This window comes from Syngnathoides biaculeatus, chromosome 2 (assembly GCF_019802595.1).
Source record: "Syngnathoides biaculeatus isolate LvHL_M chromosome 2, ASM1980259v1, whole genome shotgun sequence".
Lineage (NCBI taxonomy): Eukaryota > Metazoa > Chordata > Actinopteri > Syngnathiformes > Syngnathidae > Syngnathoides > Syngnathoides biaculeatus.
In genome coordinates this window covers 15,213,947-15,234,572 of record NC_084641.1, presented here as the reverse complement: position 1 = coordinate 15,234,572, position 20,626 = coordinate 15,213,947, and the positions used below count along the sequence as shown (strand labels likewise).

General features: G+C 39.5%; 1 protein-coding gene across 8 annotated transcripts in view; it reads left to right on the top strand.

The window, feature by feature from the left end:
* dgkza (diacylglycerol kinase, zeta a) overlaps positions 1 to 20,626 on the top strand; it is a 90,589-nt gene that overhangs the window by 66,129 nt on the left and 3,834 nt on the right. For 7 of the 8 annotated variants that reach the window (XM_061836143.1, XM_061836145.1, XM_061836146.1 and 4 more), the window contains 10 exons: positions 2,088 to 2,154; positions 3,740 to 3,780; positions 3,870 to 4,012; positions 4,190 to 4,276; positions 12,805 to 12,867; positions 12,966 to 13,019; positions 14,628 to 14,680; positions 19,743 to 19,783; positions 19,911 to 20,031; positions 20,111 to 20,147. In XM_061836143.1, coding sequence (XP_061692127.1) covers positions 2,088 to 2,154; positions 3,740 to 3,780; positions 3,870 to 4,012; positions 4,190 to 4,276; positions 12,805 to 12,867; positions 12,966 to 13,019; positions 14,628 to 14,680; positions 19,743 to 19,783; positions 19,911 to 20,031; positions 20,111 to 20,147 — 707 coding nt within the window. Of the gene's footprint in view, positions 1 to 2,087; positions 2,155 to 3,739; positions 3,781 to 3,852; positions 4,013 to 4,189; positions 4,277 to 12,804; positions 12,868 to 12,965; positions 13,020 to 14,627; positions 14,681 to 19,742; positions 19,784 to 19,910; positions 20,032 to 20,110; positions 20,148 to 20,626 lie in introns of those variants that run through there. The other variant, XM_061836144.1, reaches the window with a different exon arrangement.

The following is a 20,626-nucleotide window of genomic DNA, read 5'->3' as shown; positions in this document are numbered from 1 at the left end:
ACCTCGGCGCCGGGCCATTACGGGGTTGTTCATAGCCGCCGCCGCCGTCCGCAATGAACAGCACCGTCGAGCCGGGGCACTTCACAGCATTGTAGTTGCACGCGGCTGAGTGTGGCATTGTCAGCAGCGTTGTTCAGAGCCGCTGCCGTCCGCGAACCCGACGTGCAGCCTTCGCCGAAACTGTGAACGGCGTACGTGGCACCTCGGCCAAAGTGGCTCATTTACGGCGCCGAGGTGGTTTATCATGCAGCAGAGCCAGGCTGCTTTACGGGGATGTTCATAGCTGCCGCTGTCCGTGATGAACAACACCATTGAGCACCGGGGTGCTTTACCGCGTTATCGTCACACCGGCTGAGTGCGACATTGTCGGCAGTGTTCTTCAGAGCTTCTGCTGTCCGCAAGCCCAATGCATACACGACGGTTCGGCCGGCTCATTTTCGGCGGCGAGCCGGGCTGCTTTACGGCGTTGTTCATAGTCGCCGCCGTCCGCGATGAACAACACCGTCGAGCTTAGACCCTTTACGGCGTTGTCGTCAGCAGCATTCTTCAGAGCCGCGTTCGCTGGCGAGCCCGACGCCGTCCAACGCGGACATCGACAAATTTAGTACGCTTGTCATACGTCCGCGGATCTTTTGTTACGTGATGAGAGACGGATTACGTGGTCTTCCCCAAACTATTATTTTTTTAGTAGCTGTATACACACCTACCTGTCATTTGGAACCCACGAAGCTCTCGTCCATTGCACCTGTGCAATCCATTTTTCACGACGAACCTGGTCTCTTGCAAACTTATGATGGGTAAATCCATCCTCCTGAGTGTTCAAGCAATGTCCAGCAATGCAACAAGCCGGCATTTTGGCTAACAGTAAGGGACAACGAGCTACCTTCCCGGAGGTCAAACTAATAGAAACAAACGAGTCCACTTGAGGGTGGTCCTGCCATGTATGTCACTTCCTGCTTCTTCTCGAAAAGAAATCCCTCAAGAGGATTTTCATGGGGGGAGTTACAAAAAGCTGTATACGTCAAAATCATGTTTTGTGATGGAAAAAAACGCATGGGTCCATGTTGGCTGCCGTTTTTTTCATTAATAACATACTAAAAATCATGCATTTCATGACAGTGGCCCTTTAAGTGTTGTGAGCTTTGTAAATGTCGAATCACAGTGGAAGTTAGACACAGCATCCCGTCATGATTGGGTCTCACTAACCACACTGTAAAACATGAGGTGTTCATGAAACTTAAAACAAGTAACAATTTACACTGTACATAACTTACTCACTTTATACTTTGCAGTCACTCGATCTCAACCAAGATAAATCTTGTGGCAGGTACTCAACATTAGCTGAATTGGAATATCTTTTTAACTTTGAGCCCACTCAATTTTTAACAGCATGTAGCTAATGGCTAAGGTCCTGAAAAACATGTTGCCATCTGTGTGATGCTCTTTGCATTGTTGGGGGAGGGGGGGGGGGGGGGGCAAAAAGCAATTACAGAACAAATCAATAGTGGAGCACATATTCCAAAGAAAACATGGTGAAGCACCATTTAGCTGTTAGGCTGCGGATAAATGACGTCAGCCGCAAGTGTGAATATTTTTAGGTCCAGGTTACAAACACATGCTTGTGCTTTTTAGAACATTTTCACTTTTGAATGGTATTTCTTGCACTGTGCTCTTTTTCATTTTTTTTTGTCTTCAATATTTTTGGACAGTTTTTTCTCCCTTTAGTTTGCAAATGCTTTAAATTGTGCAAGTGCATTGAGTTATCTTGTGCATGAAATGTACTATTTAAATCCATTTGCTTTGCTTTGCAACACATTTTTTTTCGCAGGTAAAAACGTTAAGCCGTGTGTACGATAGGGACATCCTAATAATACTATTTCGGTGATTTAAATGCGAGTTTCATGGAGTGTTTGCACATTTTTATTTATGTAAATTTGTTGTTCTTCCAAATATAGTTTAGAGACAAATGTTAAAATAACATTTTGTTTTATTCTTGACAAAACAAATATAGTGAGTAAGGAATTAGATAAATACTTTTTTGGTATAATACTGATTATGTTACCGTTTTTTTTTGTTTTGTTTTTTAGGGAGAAGTTGACACTACGAAGAATCTTTCTTCACAGCGTTTGTCCCCAAAGTGGTGTTTCCTTGATTGTAAGTATCACTCAACAATCTTTTCCTATACTGTAATGGCTGGAGTCATAGTTCCTTAACAGTAGTAATTTTAGTTTTAGGAACTAAAAGGACCTTAATATGCTACATGCATGAAAATCAACATCAAGTTGTCCTCACACTTGTTCTAAACGACTGTCAGTACAGTCCAAAGTTATCCAGAAGACGAAATGATGAAAATGGAACATGTACAGATTTTAAAATGCATTTCTGAATTACCATTTTTTTATTCTTTTTTTTTTTTTTTTAAATATAAAAGCTAGCCTTGAGGCTGATGGAACTTTGCAGCTAAACTTCGCCTAAATTACTGTGTTTCATGCTTTCAGCCGCTCAGAAGGCTACCCGAGAGACAGCCCACACAGTTCATTATTTTCACTTCTTAACAGCTTTTGCTTCATCTACCAACATGTTCTTCTGTGAAAGTTGTGCCTCTTGATACTGATAAACACTGTTGGCATGCAAAAACAACCATATTGGACTTCTGTCAAAGTCGTCATTATTGGAGTTAGTCATACTTGGGCATGATGGAATTTGCATGTTCTCCCCGTGCTTGCATGGGTTTCTCCTGTGCACTGACTTTCTGCTTTCAAATGCATGCATGTTCGGGTCACTGAATTTTTTATTTGCCCTTTAAGGTGTGAATGGTTGTTTTTTTGGTTGTTATATGTGGCCTGGGATTGTCTAACGACCAGTCAATGGTGTACTTCGGCTTTCGCTTGAAGTCAGCTGGGGTAGGCTCCAGCGCAACCCTAATGAGGATAAACTAATTGTGTAGAAGATGGATGGTGGGACTGAAACCTGTCAAAGTTGTGAATTAGTGGTCTTCATGTTTTTCTCTGTGTTTTTTTTTTTTGTTTCCTCCCATATCCCAAAAATTAAGACTTAAATGGGGCATGTGAGTGTACACCCATAACCCGAATCAGGAGATCTGGTAAATACAGTAGGAACCATGTGGGTGATTTAAACCTTTTGGATCTCAACCATGCAAGTCATTAACTTTCATTGATCATAATTTGTGGGTCTTTATATGAGGAAATAAAAACAAATCAAGGTGTTACACACATTCGAAATGCAGAACAAGCTCAAACAATCCTTGTGGGGATTAAGCCAAAGAAAGAAGCAGTCAATATGGAAACATTGGAAAAGATGAGAACAACAGATGAAATGAGATTCAGTAGCAGTTATCCAATGGCCTGGACATAAATACATTGTGAAGGAAACCTCTGTCTCACTGCATTTTATATTGTCCAATCTGCATTTTTTTTTTTAGCTATGAGGATGTTTAAGGTTCAAATACAGCTGATTTATATGGATCATCCTGGTAAGGAAAGATAATTTATTTAGCAAAAGGAATGAGTCGGAGCCACCACCAAATGTCACATCTTACTCTCGACCGAAGGTTGTGTTTCTTATAAAAAACAAATAGCAACGAACCACTTCATCTTTAAAATCTGCACAAGCAAAGAGCAATCTTTGACTTGAACGAAAGGACCTTTTAATATAAAGCAAATACTTTTGAGTTCCAGTCCTTGCATCAAGCTCTACTAACTCTATTTGTCCCCCACAGCTACAACTGCTGATCGTTTTTACAGGATAGACAGAGCACAGGTAAGTTTGTTGCTTGAGAGTTTGCTTGCAAATGGATCGCCATGTGGAGCCATTTTTTTCCATGTATTAAAGGTCTATTGATTCATCAGGAACATCTCAACTATGTGTCAGAAATTTCCCACGAGGAACTCTTTATTCTGGACCCGGAATTGATTGCAACAATGACAGTTGGCACTTCCCCAGCTGCCATGCCTGACCTGGTTCATCCTTCATCCAGCTTGGCCAACAACGGGTAGGTTCGAGTACAGCTCCGCCACTCGCATTTGGTTGACCCAGCCTCATGTTAATTGCAGTGGGGTTTTTTGCACTGTACAATGGCGAGAGCTGTTCGGAATATTTTGAACTTGTCATTGTGACAAGTTGGGCTGTTTGTTAATTTGGTCTAAAACTTTTCTGTTGTCATCTTTAGGGAAAGCAGTTTAAATCAGAACCCCAATGATGTGTTTGTCTTCCCTGTGGCTTCCTGTCTTTCTCCAACATCATCAGCATCTTACAAGTAAGGACATCCTTCCATCTCCAACTCAACTTCCATACTTCATATATGTGTACATCACACTGAATGGGGGGGGGGGAGTTATAGGCTGGTAAGATTTTGTATATTTTTTGAACTTGGTAAAAAGTTGGAATACCCATACAAAGCCAAAGTTGGCACAAGATAAGTGGCACATACCTTAATAATCGTCAAAGTTGTTAACGTGGAGGAAGCAGGGGGTCCCGCCAGAGATTTTGCAACAACCTATTTTCAAAGTCGACTTAGCAGTTTTGGCATTTACATCGACAGGAATGAAAAATGTAGCAAAGACCGAGTTCTACACTATCCCAAAGGTGTTTGAAAGAAGGAACATCTGGTCGTAATGAGAGCTAGTTAAGTTTTTTAGCACCACAATAATCCATTCAGATGTTTTAGGGACTTGATTTTTTTATGGTTGTTTTAGTGAGATAGCTTTCTTTACACGAACACATCCCCATAGCTGATTTCAATGAAAGATTCTTTTTCCTGTGAAGAATGAAACCTTCATACAGTTTGGAGCCATAATTTTCACTATTTTGCTTTATGTGTTCTCGGTTCATTTGCACACACACACACACACACACACACACAAAAAAAATAAAATAAAATATATATATATAAGTGTATGGAAGTAAATATGTGCCACCAGGATTTGAATTTGAAATGTAAAGTGATCACATTTTCAATAGTTGTCTTTCAGTGTAACTTTTCAATGTTATCACGTGACATCACATACTAAGAAAGCGTAACTGGATTGGCTGCCTGTTTGGTTCTGAACTGAGGTAACCTTGCCTGGTGGCACAGACGGTGAATTTTAGACAGCGAATTGTAGCCAGTTGAATATTGGACATTGAAAAGGTACACTGAAATACAACTATTGAAAATATGATCACTTTACATTTCAAATTCAAATCCTCTTTTCTGTGGCATTTCAAATTCAAATCCTGGTGGCACATAGTTACTTCCATACAAGTGTCCAGATATTTTTGATTAATATTTTTAAGCTGTTTTCTAAGCATGAAAATGTGCATGCATGCATAAATAGTCATAATGAACATAGACATTTCCAGGAGGAAGCACATTGTAGGCTTCAGAAATTAGTTTCATGATGACATCCGTGTAGAGAACATAGTGTAGTAGGTGCTCTGGGATGAGATTGGCTGGCTCACTGTGAATAGGGGCAATTGGGATTGTCGAGGCTGTTGTATGGCAAAGCCTGCGTGAAGTAGGCCTGCATAATTGTCAGCTCTTTTTATGTCGGTGCCTGGGTGGATCCGTTCACTATCTGTGTAGGAGTATATTGTACTCATAAATATCAGTGTTTATTTACATTTTCTCCTTTATCTGTGGAAGAAGCATCTTAATGAAACTACAGTTTTGTGTGTGTGTGTGTACACGTGTGCGTGCACGTGTGTGCATATTCATGAGTTTAACTTTGCCCTGCCCAAATATACAATCAACCACATTTAGAAAAAGGCATACACCATGACACACAATTATTATTAATTACGTTACATATTATTGTGGCCTTTCACCAAATTAAATAATTATGGCGCTCCTGACTGACTTGAAAAAGGAGAGCATTAGTCCGAATTGCCTTCAGACAGTGAAACAAAAAAATTAAACTTGTTTTTCACAGTGTATGTAAAGTTCTGGCTTCAAGTGTACATGTAATACTCCAAAATGTCTAATAACCGCAGGTAGTGTGTTTAGTCTGAGGTTTGTAAGAGCAGTGATTACCAAGCACTAAACTGTTACACATAGTGTCCATATAGTGTCCAATATAACATTATTGAACTGAGAAATGACTACAAATAATATGTCTTTCATCATCTATCAACACCAGTGTCAGATATTGACAGGCAGAATGGTTAAATTATATTTGTGGTACAACATAAAACTGTCGACCAATTTTCACTCAGCCATCTGAATAATAATACATTTGTGCAAAATAAAGCCGGCACAGTTGTCACACTAAGTACATTTGTGAATAAATGAGGTGAACTCTATTTCTTTATTTCTATACTTTTTGTGATATTTTTGTTTGGTATGTCATGAGATTTTTTTCAAAATATTCAGTGACTTGGCTCAACAAAGGTTGGGAAACCCTGAAGAAGGCAAGGTATGAAACGAGCTACCAATAAAGCTCCTTTTATGTAGTCTATTTGGACTACTTTTTTTTTTAGCCACAATTCTATAGTAATGAATAGAAATGTTGAATGAGTGAGTAAGTGAGTGCTTCATAAATACATACCATAGCTATCATTGCCAAATCAGTATTCTAGTCTGATTTTATGGAGACACTATGGGACACTATAATAAAGTTTTGTTTGTTCACAAAAACATTTGTAGCCTCTGAACATTATAGTGTTTGTGGAACTAGAATTTGTCTAGCTAAAATGTTAATTGGTGGGGCATAAGCAAGAGCCATAAAAATGTGTGAGCATTATTGAAATCTAACAAACTAGTTGGATGCTCAGTAAGTGCTTGGTAAGTGCTCCGATCTGAGAAGTTGACATGCAGGACAACACAATATTGTGATCCTAACAACGGAATACATTAGCTAATCCGTGTGCGAGTGTGTGTGCAGGTTTGTGTTGGCAGTCTGATTTGCAATCCTGAGTGGCTCGAGTGGGCGGATGAGGTGCAGAGATGAGTCGTCCGAGAGGCATTTGTGCACTTTGGAGAGAGAAAAAGAGAGAGAGAGAGAGAGAGATTGAAATGGTAATGTGAATAAAAAAAAGTTGGAGAGAGAAATGAAATGCATGCCAGAGCTCTTGAATCACATCGTCTTACTGTATTTCGATGTGCGCGTGCACACGCACGCATACGCACGCGCACACACACACAGACCAGCAGTGTGTAACAGTTTGCCCACGCTCGGCCAGAGGTGAACAATATTCCACCCACGATAATTACATCCCTCTCTTAGCTTCTCTCCATCACCAGGTCTCTCTTTCTCTCCCTCTCTCTGACAAACACCTACATCTGAAAACATGTTTTGTTTATTTTTTTTTTCTCCCAAATTTGCCACTGTGCTGGAAATATTTACATCTTTACAAGCCCTTCACAGATCAGAGAATCTGTACAGTTGATGTTGGTGCAAAGAAGTCCCAGGATGTTAGTTTTGACTTTTTGACATTCTACTGAATATAATATGCGGTTACTGTTGCATTAAATGTAACGAGGCACTGTCATTATTTATAAATGGCGTCGGGGAACGTTCCTCTCATTATTGAACGGACCGGTAATTGAACATTCCTCTTTAATGCCTGTTGAGGAGCCTTTTTAAGTAACTGCCTGCTTTCATCCGACTTTTCAGCCAGCAAAATTGTCTAATCCCATGCAGTTGCAGCCGAATGATTTCAAGGCAGTGGAGTCAAATCTAAGAATATCTTTGTCTGAAGAAATATACCCTATCTCATTTGCCTCCCCTTTTCTCACCACTGAGTTGCTTTACTTGTTTTATCTCACTTAAATGTAAGTGAATAACTTCTGGAGGGGAATAACACGTGTTCACCGTCTACTTAATTCGGTGTATGAAATGAAATGTTAACACAACAACAACAACAAAAAACTACTGAAAATAGAATAAAGATTAAAAAAATGTAAGGAAATAGTCATCCACAGCATTGTGTCTCCGGGGGCGTGAAGCGTTTATCCCCGTTTATTGCCTGGGGTGTAACTAATGAGGTAGTTGAGATTTAACCCCTTTCAAGTGGTGGTAAGAAAGCAGTATGTCTTCAGCACCAACAATTACATTAATGAAAATCGGGTTATACGCTCCTATCCCTGAATCATGTTGTGTGCTCTGTGATTAAATTTGAGTTGAAAAGACTATTTAGAGTCACAATAAAACACACCCTTCTGTAGGCCACCCTTAAGAACCTTTGGTATTGTAAAACAACACGTATTGTATATCTAAGCATTTTTCAAAATTATTTCTTGTTTTAAAGGTCCACACAACAGTTACCTCTGTAAACAAATATTAAATGGCCTACTTTAACATTACGACCATTTACAGAATATAATAATATCCAAGGTGGCACGGTGATGATGGGTGTGCACATCCGCCTCACAGTTCTGAAGACCCGGGTTCGAATTCGTTGTCGGTGTGGAGTTTGGTTCTTACCGTGCCTGCGTGGGTTTTCAATGGGTACTCTGGTTTCCTCCCATATCCCCAAAACATGCTCTCAGGTTAATTGGTAACTCCAAATTGCCTGTTGGCGTGAATGTGAGCACAAATGGTTGGTTGTTTCTGTGTGCCCCGCGATTGGGTGGTGACCAGTTTGGAGTGTACCCAGCGTATCGGGCAAAGATTGCTGGGATAGGCGGTACAGAAAATGGATGGATAAATTATATCCAATACACGCGCTGAATCTAATAATCCTATTCTGCCTTTACAAAGGTAATAATGCTACGTTTTATTGTTGTCACACTCAGTTTTATTACAGGTCTTGAGTTGGATATTAATATATTGTAAAAATTGTCAGAATTTTCTGATTGGTCAGTGTATACAGTATAATTATGTGCATAGCAGTGTCCAAATGCCAGTTTTTCAAAATCTTTTTCAGCCATTAATGTGACTTACAGTATAATTTTTACAACTTGGATGAAAAATATATATTTTAGAGCGGTGAAGTAAAAACGAGCACCTGCTACAATGTGGTTGTGTGCTCAACCTCTTGGCTGTCCAGATTTAACCAGTCACATTAAAACTCAAGGGCCACCATTTTAAGTATCTTGTATGTATGTTGTAGTTGGCTTTTATGGATATTTTTTTGTGCTTTCTTGCAGAAGCCTGAAGGTTCTGACTAACTGACTATTTGGAAATGTTCGTAATTCACTGTGATTTCACCTCGGTGATGAGCAATGTTGCATTTTTGTCAAACATACCTTTTATATGATGGTTATATATTTATAGACTGTGGTTTTTGGCCCGGAAACAGAAACAGTCCCATTAAGAACCATATACACACCCACACACACATACACACAAAGGGTTTAGGTGAGATGGCGAAAGCGAGAAAGTTCAGAAAATAGATGAAATTGAATTATGTGCTTTTATTTCGAAATGTAGCCTTTTATTTAATAAATGAGACAACCTTACACAGTTGTGCTCATAAGTTTGATTACCCTGGCAGAAAAAAAAACATGAAGGATCAGGAAAAACACAATGTTTTTTGATAGTAATTCAAGTAAAACTAAGAGTTTTAAGGAAAGCACAATCATTAAACAAAACATAATACAGAAATGACTTTAATTTAGTTGGTGGGCCTTGTTTTGGCATCAGCCATGTTAAAAAAAGATGCCAATATTATATATAATATATTCCATCAGGCAATGTCAATTTTTGAGCACCAATTTTAAATAAGTATTCATATATCTTTGCTAAATTCTGTTTTACGAGACAATAATAAATGCCAAAAGGTTTGGAATTTTACTGGATTAATTGAATTTGACCGAGGTATTGGTCTTGGCTGCTCCCCTAATCAGTTTCTTTTCCTCAATTCTGGAGGGACATCCAGTACTACCTAATGTCACTTTTATGCCAATTTTTCTCCACTTCATGATGACTTTCTTCTCTGTTTACACATCTTTTTGCCCAAGATGGAAGCACGTGGGTGCAACAGCTCTTAGCTCTCCAGTTTTGTCCTTTTTCTTTTAAATTATTTTGGTGTTATATTTGTAAAGCCACATTCATTTATAACATCCAACTCCACTTCCTGAAAGTACTCTGGAAGAATAATCTGAAAGCTAAACTGCTCCTGTCTTTCGACAGAACCACTGTGAAGAGCATCCTCGCATACTGGATCACAGTGCTGGATGTACAAACGTGAACAGGAGAGCTCTGCAAAGAGTGATCAACAATGCTCAGAAATTCACTTAATGCCAGCTAATAAATGATTGAAACTGCTCAAGACCAGGTTCAACTTTTTCTTTTTGGCTTGACCTAAAAAAACAAACTCAAGAGAGAACACATTTCTATTGCTTCAAATTCATCAATATAAATTCATAATTTCCCTTTGTTTCACCAGGTAAGGCAATTGACGGGTTCTGATTTACAGTGCCGACCTGGAAGCAATTTAGGGTTCAGTGTCTCTTGCTCAAGAACACTTCAACAGTGGACGGTCAGAGAATTCGAACCACCCACCTTTTAGTCAGTGGATGACTGACTCTACCAACTGAGCACAGCCCCCTCAAAAAAATTGTTAGGGTCTTAAAATTGCTTCTTGAGAGTTGTTTTTGTTCAAGTTCATACGGTTTGTGGAGAATCCTGACATGAATTTTGGTCCTGCTCTACTGAACCATACTATGATATAGCCTCTGCAACCCAGTTCTATCAATGTCATACAGGACTGGGACTTAATCTTTCTTTATTTAAATGAGAGCCTAAAGCTTGACTTTCTTGCCTTTCTTTTTTACAACTTAAAAATCTGTCTGCTGCTGCTGTGTCCTTTTCCTTGCTCATTAATGTATTTAGGCAGTCTTTAGGCACTGAACATTCGGTAAATTAATGATCTACCGACATCACATTGCGCATTGTATCTCGCTTTCATCTTATAAGACTGAAAAACTGAACTGAGTTGAACCAATTCTCATCCATTTATAAATTACCTCAGGGTTGGGTGAGAACATTTTTGCATGGAACAAGAAAATAAGCAGACTCACATTTTAAGATAAAGACTCAGGTGGTGTTCGATTACTTTTGTTTACTGAAGTAGACAAAGTTAGTAAGTGCTTGAGTTCCATGCCATTTGGCCAGGATTGACAGTTTTTGGGTTGAGCAGGAGTGCTCCTTTTATTAAACCATTTAGCACTAAAGTAAGTAAGTAAGTTTCTTTCGGCTTGTCCCTTTCGGGGTCGCCACAGCGTGTCATCTCAGATGAACGCACATATGTTTGGCACAATTTTTACGCCGGATGCCCTTCCTGACGCAACCCTTCTCAGGGAGTGGAGGCCCCAGTGGGATACGAACCCACAACCCCCGGTTTATCAAACCAGTGCTCTAACCACTGAGCTACGGGCACTAATATGACTTATTTTGGGACAGTTGTTTTTTGTCGTCATTGTTTTGCTAGGACACGCATGCAGCAGCTCTTTGTAAATAAAGGACACTGTTTTCAAGTGTCTTTTTGGGACGGGTGTCATGCATTTCCGTCCGTTTGCGATGATTGTCGATGACCACTACGCAGGGCGACACTATGGGAGTCAAGCCATGGGTGACATCTGAAAAAACCCAAATCTAAATTTTCAAGATTACATTTTTTTTTTAATCATGGATGCAGCACAGAATTGTTCTTAAATTGGTGTAGCAGATAAATTGCTTATCAAAGATGTTGATAGAACTTTTGATCAAGTGGAGGTATAAACATTGATGTAGTACTATCATATGTATTGTCCAAAGCCCAAGACATGACATGGGAATTTCTATTTCGTTATCATCACAATATTGATAAAATGTGCACACAAAATCCCAATTTGTGTCCATCACACACTACTTTGTGTCCACCAAATAGTTGTAACATTTGCACATACCACATGATTGTGACCAAAAAGCATCTGTGGCTCATTTCAAGACAGGCAGACATATATAGCTCGACTTCTCTGGAAACATTAAGGTCGAGACAGACACCGTTGCTAAGATGGTGGACAGGCATTGAATGTTTGAATATAATTTTAAGATGGGAGTGAGCGAGCATTCTGAAACCCCAGAATTCCAGTCTGTTGATGGGAACGGAACAAGAAACGACACTTACCTTAAGGACTTTGCACATTGCAGTTTCTGGTGAAGGATCCATCCATTTCATTGCCCGTATGTTTAAGTAGTGATATTAAACCCACAATTTAGTTTATTTCACACGTCCCTATTTTGTGGCCTGAAATGATTATATTTGGATAATAGTTTTTTCCCCCTTGAACATTATATCTGTTTTTTTTTCTGGTTACATTCTCTCTCCCGCTTCCCAAAAAGATTAATTGAATGATCAAAATTTCTGCTGGGTGTTTAAATTATATTAAATTATTAAATTATTTTTTATCTATAAGTGTGTATCGTGTGATTGACTGACGACCTGTCACACTGCGTACATTGCCCTCACGCAAAGTCAAGATGGATATGCTGAATCTTCCCTGTCAACCTGCCCAGCATATGTGGTAGTTAGATGAATGGTTAAAGTAGTCCTTTGTTAATTCAATTTTTTATTCAGACCAGTCATTTTATTATTAAGTTAAAAAAAATTAGGACGTTTGGCCATTTAAGTGTATGGATTTTTAGAAGTTATTCCTGGTTGTTGGCAATTTTTTTTGTGTCTTCCTCTCTCGTGGGCCATCACATGGGCTGTATCTACCAAAAAAAAATTGCTGAATGAAAAGACAAGCTTTGGTTCTCCCCTGAGAACCAGTTCAGAAAAGTTAAGAACTTCTACATTCTCTTTGTTTAATGTAGTGTGTCACAATAATTTGTGTATGTGGACCTGGTTCATTCAAGCACACTGTGTGTTGTCTTTTAGGATGAACAGTGACAGCTCTGCCTCACCACTGAGTTCAATACCTGAGGCTGGAAAACTACAAAGGTTAGTCAACAACTGGATAAGATTACATAAACAGTGGCTCTGCAACTACCTCACCTATTTTTATACTCTTTTGTTTCACGCTGTTTTGTGGTTAACAGGAAAGGTTGTATCCAGCGTTTCATCACCACTAGTGATGAGTTTAAGACAATGAGGTCAGTAATAAAAACTTTTTGACTTTTGGATAAAATGATCAGAATGAATCTATTTTAGTACATATACCTGACGAAACAGCTTTTTAGTATGAGGCAAGAAAGAAAAGCACACAAACCTGTACGTAATATCTCCTTTATTCCAATGGCACACTTTTCTTTGCCTTTATAAAACTGAATTTTGTATGTTTTCAGCAGGGATGGGCCACTTTGATCATGAACCCACCTTTTATCTCTAAACCTCCAAAGCCAGTCTGTGAACATGCACCCCCTAACTCTCCCCTCTTCCCAAAGTAGCTATGATTTGTTTTTTTCAATTCATGGAAAAAAGCCCTATTGAATTCTAGTATACCGAAAATACATTCTAATGCAGTCACAATCATAAATATACTGTATGTAGTTTAGTGTTTTTAAATTTATGTTTACATTATGTATTTCTATGTGACTGCTGCATTCAATCTCAAACTGGTTACATAACTTTATTCTTCACATTGGATCTCTTGTCAACTCCTCACCCTTCCATCCATTCAGCTTCTGTACCTCATATCCTCACTAGGATCGCGGGCGGGCTGGCTTCTCATCCAGATTTAGCTAAAATAGCTAAATCTGGATGAGAAGCAGGGTACAGTGAAGAAAATAAGTATTTGAACACCCTGCTAAATTGCAAGTTCTCCCACTTAGAAATCATGGAGGGGTCTGAAATTTTCATCGTAGGTGCATATCCACGGTGAGAGAGATAATCTAAAAGAAAAATCCAGAAATTACAATGTATGCTTTTTTAATTATTTACTTGTGTGATACAGATGCAAATAAGTATTTGAACACCTGCTCATCAGCTTGAATTCTGACCCTCAAGGACCTGTTTGTCCACCTTTAAAAGTGGAAATTTCAAAAAATTACAAAAATTTCAGACCCTTCCATCATTTCTAAGTGGGATAACTGCCAATATAGCAGGGTGTTCAAATACTTATTTTCTTCACCGTACATCCTGAACTGGTTGCCAACCAATTACAGGGCCTCTTCAGACAAAATTACCGTAATTTCCCATGTGTAGTGTAGACCTATGTACTGTATAATACACACCACCAAAGTTGCCCTCAAAATTCTAGAAAAACCTTGTACATATGTAGGATGTATTTTTACAACTTATGATTTTGCTTCTACCCATTTGATCAAAACAAGTGTCTGTATTTTGTTAGATTTATTAATGTATTAATTGTTCCGCCATACATTTTTCTATACTTGCTCTTATTTTGAAATTTACAGCCCTACATTTATTTAGAAATTTAGAAAACACACAGTCGTGCTCATATGTTTGATTACCCAAGCATAATTTGAAAGATGTCTAGAACTCTTGAAAGGATTGCATTTTATACACTAAAATGTTCATCTTAAAATGAGAGATTTAGCAGTGTACAGTAGGTACAATTCTTAATTGCCTATTACCATTTGATCATCAGCTTTTAATCCATTTCATCCAACTTCCATTTTTTTTCTTTGTGAGGAATACATGTTGATTTAGATGTAAATATACATGGTACAAGAAGAAACTGACAAAACTTGTATGCGTATGTGATTGTGTCTCAGTCAGTGTGATGTGTCTGTCTTCAGGCATGAAACAGGTCAAAAGTCAAGTGATGCAGGAGGAGGAGAAGAGGAAAAAGGTACTGTATGCAGCAGACTCGCACATAATTGTGGTTCATTTATGTTCCACATGACATACAACTTTATACTCTTAATAGCTTGTGTCTCTCTGAGCGTATTTTAAAAAAAATAGTGGAAAGAAGCCAGCTTTTGTTGTGAATCTGTTCCCTCTTGCCGTATTCTCTCACTTTGCACATGGTTCTCAATGATGGTAGCTTTTTGATCTGGGAAAATAACCTGCATGATTACACATCACGAACTGGCTCACTTCCTCTATTTTTTGAGTAGTTTGTAGATTACATTTTTGGTAACATTTGGTCCCCAAATGTCAATTTTAATTAAGTGGAAAATAATGAGATACTTCAGGGCTCTGCTGGGGTTATTTGTTTTACGCTGAACACTTTCTAAAAAACTGAGATTCTGAACATAAAAGCAGCGATGTGAAAATTATCTCAAGGTATTGCCAGAAGAAGTTACTGACACTTCATTTAGAAAACCAGTCAGGGACATATTTTAATGGTTTCAGGGAGTATCTGTTTCTTCTAATGCATGCATCTAAATCCACAATTATTTTAATTTCTCAGTCTGATTCAATTGAAATTTCAAGTGAACTTAATTCTGTTTCTGAAAAGACGCACCACTATTGAACTATTGATATGCAGCACACAGTCTGTCTCCACATTCTCATGTTTGCTAGTTTTTGACACACACTGACAGATCCTGTAGGGTGAGGTCGGTTGCATCAAATGGAATCGTTCAGTGGAGCATGTGACGTGTGAGTTTGCGTATGAGTGCAGTATGTGTATGTATGGGAGTGTAAGTGTGTGTGCGTGTGGGTCCATGTTTAAGCGAGGATCTCACATATAGTGAACCTGTTTTTTGGTATATGTTCCACAGGCTCCTGTGATAGGTGAATGAAAATCACTGTGTGCGTGCGTGTTTTATATATATATATATATATAAATGAAATAATAATAGATAAATTAATTAATTAAATATAAATATACACACTAATTAGATGAAAATGAACTATTTATGACATTGACAGACTTGAATCCAATACTATTTGGATTTCTCACATTTCAGCCACTGTCAGGATCACACACGCACACTAAGCATTCCACTGCAAGGCTGTAGTGGAGAAGGTGAAGTGAAAAGTTGTTTTTCCAATAGCACTTATTCTCTTGCATGTACTTAATGCTGTCGCTTTGGTGCACTTACTAGCCTTCTCTCTCTCTTGGTCAAGCACAAGTGTGTATAATGCATAAGTTAGTATAGCAATGTTCTGTAAAGTCATGGCGCAGTTACTCTCATCTTCTGCAAGGAATCGTGGAAGGCAAATCAGTGGGCTCCCTTTACCTTTGTTACGTTACTTATATTACATAAGTACATAAAAGTAAGTGAAATAATGTAAGAAAGTAGAAAACTATAACGAGGTTATTCTAAGGCAGGGGTGCCTGACCACATCACTTCAGTTTTGATAGAGTTACTTCTTCTTTTCCTTTCGGCTTGTCCCGTTAGGGGTCGCCACAGCGTGTCATCTTTTGCCATCTTAGCCTATCTCCTGCATCTTCCTCTCTAACCCCAACTGACCTCATGTCTTCCCTCACCACATCCATAAACCTTCTCTTTGGTCTTCCTCTCGCTCTTTTGTCTGGCAGCTCCATCCTCAGCACCCTTCCACCAATATACTCACTCTCACGCCTATGGACATGTCCAAACCATCGAAGTCTGCTCTCTCGATTCTTGTCTCCAAAACATCCAACTTTGGCTGTCCCTCGAGAGCTCATTTCTAATACTATCCAACCTGCTCACTCCGAGCGAGAACCTCAACATCTTCATTTCTGCTACCTCCAGTTCTGCTTCCTGTTGTTTCTTCAGTGCCACCGTCTCTAATCCGTACATCATGGCCGGCCTCACCACTGTTTTGTAAACTTTGCCCTTCATCCTAGCAGACACTCTTCTGTCACATAACACACCAGACACCTTGCGCCAGCTGTTCCAACCTGCTTGGACCCGTTTCTTCACTTCCTGACCACACTCTCCATTGCTCTGTATTGTTGACCCCAAGTATTTGAAGTCGTCCACCCTCGCTTTCTCTTCTCCCTGTAGCCTCACTCTTCCCCCTCTACTTTTCTCATTCACGCACATATATTCTGTTTTACTTCGGCGAATCTTCATTCCTCTCCTTTCCAGTGCATGTCTCCATCTTTCCAATTGTTCCTCTGCATGCTCCCTGCTTTCACTGCATATGACAATATCATCTGCGAACATCATGGTCCAAGGGGATTCCAGTCTAACCTCATCTGTCAGCCTATCCATTACCACTGCAAACAGGAAGGGGCTCAGAGCTGATCCCTGATGCAGTCCCACCTCCACCTTAAATTCCTCTGTCACACCTAAGGCACACCTCACCATTGTTCTGCTGCCATCATACATGTCCTGTACTATTTTAACATACTTCTCTGCCACACCAGACTTACGCATGCAGTACCACAGTTCCTCTCTTGGTACTCTGTCATAGGCTTTCTCTAGATCCACAAAGACACAATGTAGCTCCTTCTGACCTTCTCTGTACTTTTCCACTAGCATCCTCAAGGCAAATAATGCATCTGTGGTACTCTTTCTAGGCATGAAACCATACTGTTGCTCACAGATACTTACTTCTGTCCTGAGTCTAGCCTCCACTACTCTTTCCCATAACTTCATTGTGTGGCTCATCAACTTTATTCCTCTATAATTCCCACAGCTCTGAACATAGCCTTTGTTCTTAAAAATGGGAACTATAACACTTTTCCTCCATTCTTTAGGCAACTTTTCGCCCGCTATTATTCTGTTGAATAAGTTGGTCAAAAACTCCACAGCCATATCTCCAAATTGCTTCCATACCTCCACCGGTATGTCATCAGGACCAACTGCCTTTCCATTGTTCATCCTTTTTAGTGCCTTTCTGACTTCCCCCTTACTAATCATTGCCACTTCCTGGTCCTTCACACTTGCCTCTTCAACTCTTCCTTCTCTCTCATTTTCTTCATTCATCAACTTCTCAAAGTATTCTTTCCATCTACTTAGTACACTACTGGCACCAGTCAACACATTTCCATCTGTATCCCTCTGTCTGGCCAACCTGTAGAGATCCTTTTCTCCTTCTTTCGTGTCCAACCTGGTGTCCATGTCTTCATATGCCTCCTGTTTACGTCGCATCTCGATGTACTCCTTTCGCCTCTCCTCAGTCCTCTCAGTCTCCCACTTCTTCTTCGCTAATCTCTTTCCTTGTATGACTCCCTGTATTTTGGGGTTCCACCACCAAGTCTCCTTCTCCCCTTTCCTACCAGAAGACACACCAAGTACTCTCCTGCCTGTCTCTCTGGTTACCTTGGCTGTCATAGTCTAGTCTTCCGGGAGCTTCTGCTGTCCATCGAGAGCCTGTCTTACTTCTTTCCGAAAGGCCGCACAACATTCTTCCTTTCGCTGTTTCCACCACATGATTCTCTGCTCTACCTTTGTCTTCTTATTCTTCCTCCCCCCCACCAGAGTCATCCTACACACCACCATCCTATGGTGTCTAGCTACACTCTCCCCTACCACTACTTTACAGTCAGTAATCTCCTTCAGAGTACATCGTCTGCACAAAATATAACCCACCTGCGTGCTTCTACCTCCGCTCTTGTAGGTCACTATATGTTCCTCCCTCTTCTGGAAATAAGTGTTCAGTGTTAGTGAACAGTTGGGCAAACAGCTTGGAAGATTGAAAGGAATGGGGAAAAAAAAGATCAGACCAAATGACACTTGCTTTTGTGCGCGCCATTGGTGATGTGTTCAAAACTGCCCGGAAATGGATATAACCACGTTGGATTAGGATTTAACCAATTTCTCTGGCAGTTACCGTTTTAGCGTTGAAAGACCACACACTAGCTTTCAAACAAAACTACATGTGTTATATATATTTTTTTATTTATTCACAAAGTGCAGCTGGGGTATCAAGAGGAAAAGAGAGGGATGCCAGAACACCCATAGCCCCCCCTCCCTGCATATCCCTGCTCTTGACTGTTGTGCTGGTCTGACCTGCAATTACAGGAAATATTTGGTTGAGGTTATTGTTGCTAAAGGAGGGTCAACCGTAAATTAACCACAAAGGTTCACTTATCTTTTCCACCCTGCACTATGACTGTTACTTGTGCACTCAAACATGGAAATACAATAATTAAGATGATAGATTTTCTATTATTGTAACGTACATGCAGATCACGTCACATTTTATGACCAATTCACTGCGAAATCTAGGAAATTCCATCACGTTGTTTTGCTTGCAACTGTGTGTGTTTTCCTTCCAGCCAACAAAAGCTTTTAAAGATTTCTTGTCAGTTCTCTTCCATCCTCTTTTTTGCTCTCTTGCTCTCTCTCTCCCACTCTCTCTTTTTCTCTCGCTCTCTCTCTGCCTCACATAAGTGGATTAGGTCTGTGCTTTTTAGAATGAGGGGCGGTGAGAGCCAGTATTGAGGTCAACCTAATGAACATTCATCTTTGTTGCGTCTGCTAAACTGACTGTTTCCATAAAACCGAGTCGCTGTTGTCACGTTTGTTTTTACTCTGAATTCAATTAGATATACTGTAGTACAGTTGGACGCTGTATAGTGTTGCCCCCGTAAAGATATCTTTGTGTACACATTTCATGAGTTCCTTTTCCAAACTGAGAATTGTTGTCTCTACCAACGTAGCAGTCATTTTAAATTTTAATTAGACAAATGGTGCTTTTGGGGTCGCTAAAATTAGTAGACCCCGACCCCCTTGTTGTTTTTTTTCCCTAGCGTTAGCAAAGCGTATCAGAGACTAAAGCAAGGTCATTATGTCACCCACGCGCCAACTCGTTGAAATGTTTTTAGGTTAAAAAAAAAAAAAAACAGGCAGGCTGATAACTTATTGCTTAACCCAAACAAGATTTTATTTATTTTACTTTATTAGTATAAAATGCATCGTAAATCTCTTAATGAGCTTTATTTATATTAAATATAAGATGTCTTCAGGATTTGGAATATCCTTTACAAGCCGAAAGAAACCGACCATAATTCTTTATCATTATAGACCTGCTGATTCAGAGTGTAAGGAGCAACAATATGAAAAAGGTGAGTGTGGCGCGTGTGTGAGTGAACTTTGATCAGTGGAATCTCTTTCTATTATGATTTTGACACAACTTGTTGTTTTCAATTTTAAAGCCAAATAAATTGTGTATTTTTGTGTGTTTGGAAAAAGATGCAGGAACTGCATGAAAAAGGATGTGACCTCACATGTGTTGACCAATCGGGCTGCAGCCTGCTCCACCATGCTGTCAGTGCGGGAAGCAAGGAGATGGTCCGCTTCATCCTTGACAATGGTAAATGTGCTCATATGGTCCCTTTGGAGTCACATGACTGCACTATGTACACTCATTTGCCATCTGTTTGATTTTGCAGCTCCAAATGACCTCATTGATGTTACAGAACACATACAGTGAGTGCATGTTTGCTTTTATTCTTATTTAATGTCTGACATTTTGTAATGAGCCGAAGATGGGTACTCTGCATGCTGGCAAATAAGTTGGTACCTTGACTTAAGGCTTTGATTTGTTCCTTAATCAAATCAATTTTGACCATTGAAACTTAGTGAAATGCCATTAATCTGTTCCAGCACTAACACACGCACACATTTATGCTATGCTTTTTGTAAATGAAGAAAAGTAGCACTGTATGACATACTGAACATATAAAAGCATCATAAAACAATGAAAGCAAATGTACAGAAATAGTTTTCCTGAAGAAACTGTAATTAAGATGAAAGTCACACAGTGTACTACTCATATATTCATGTGTTGTGTTGCTTCAAGGGGTTGTCTTTGGGTTAGTGTTGTCAGGAGTTTCCACCATCTTCTCGCAAATGTTTTCAGAACACAAAAACTCAATTAAGCGACAGCTCATAACTAGAATAACTCA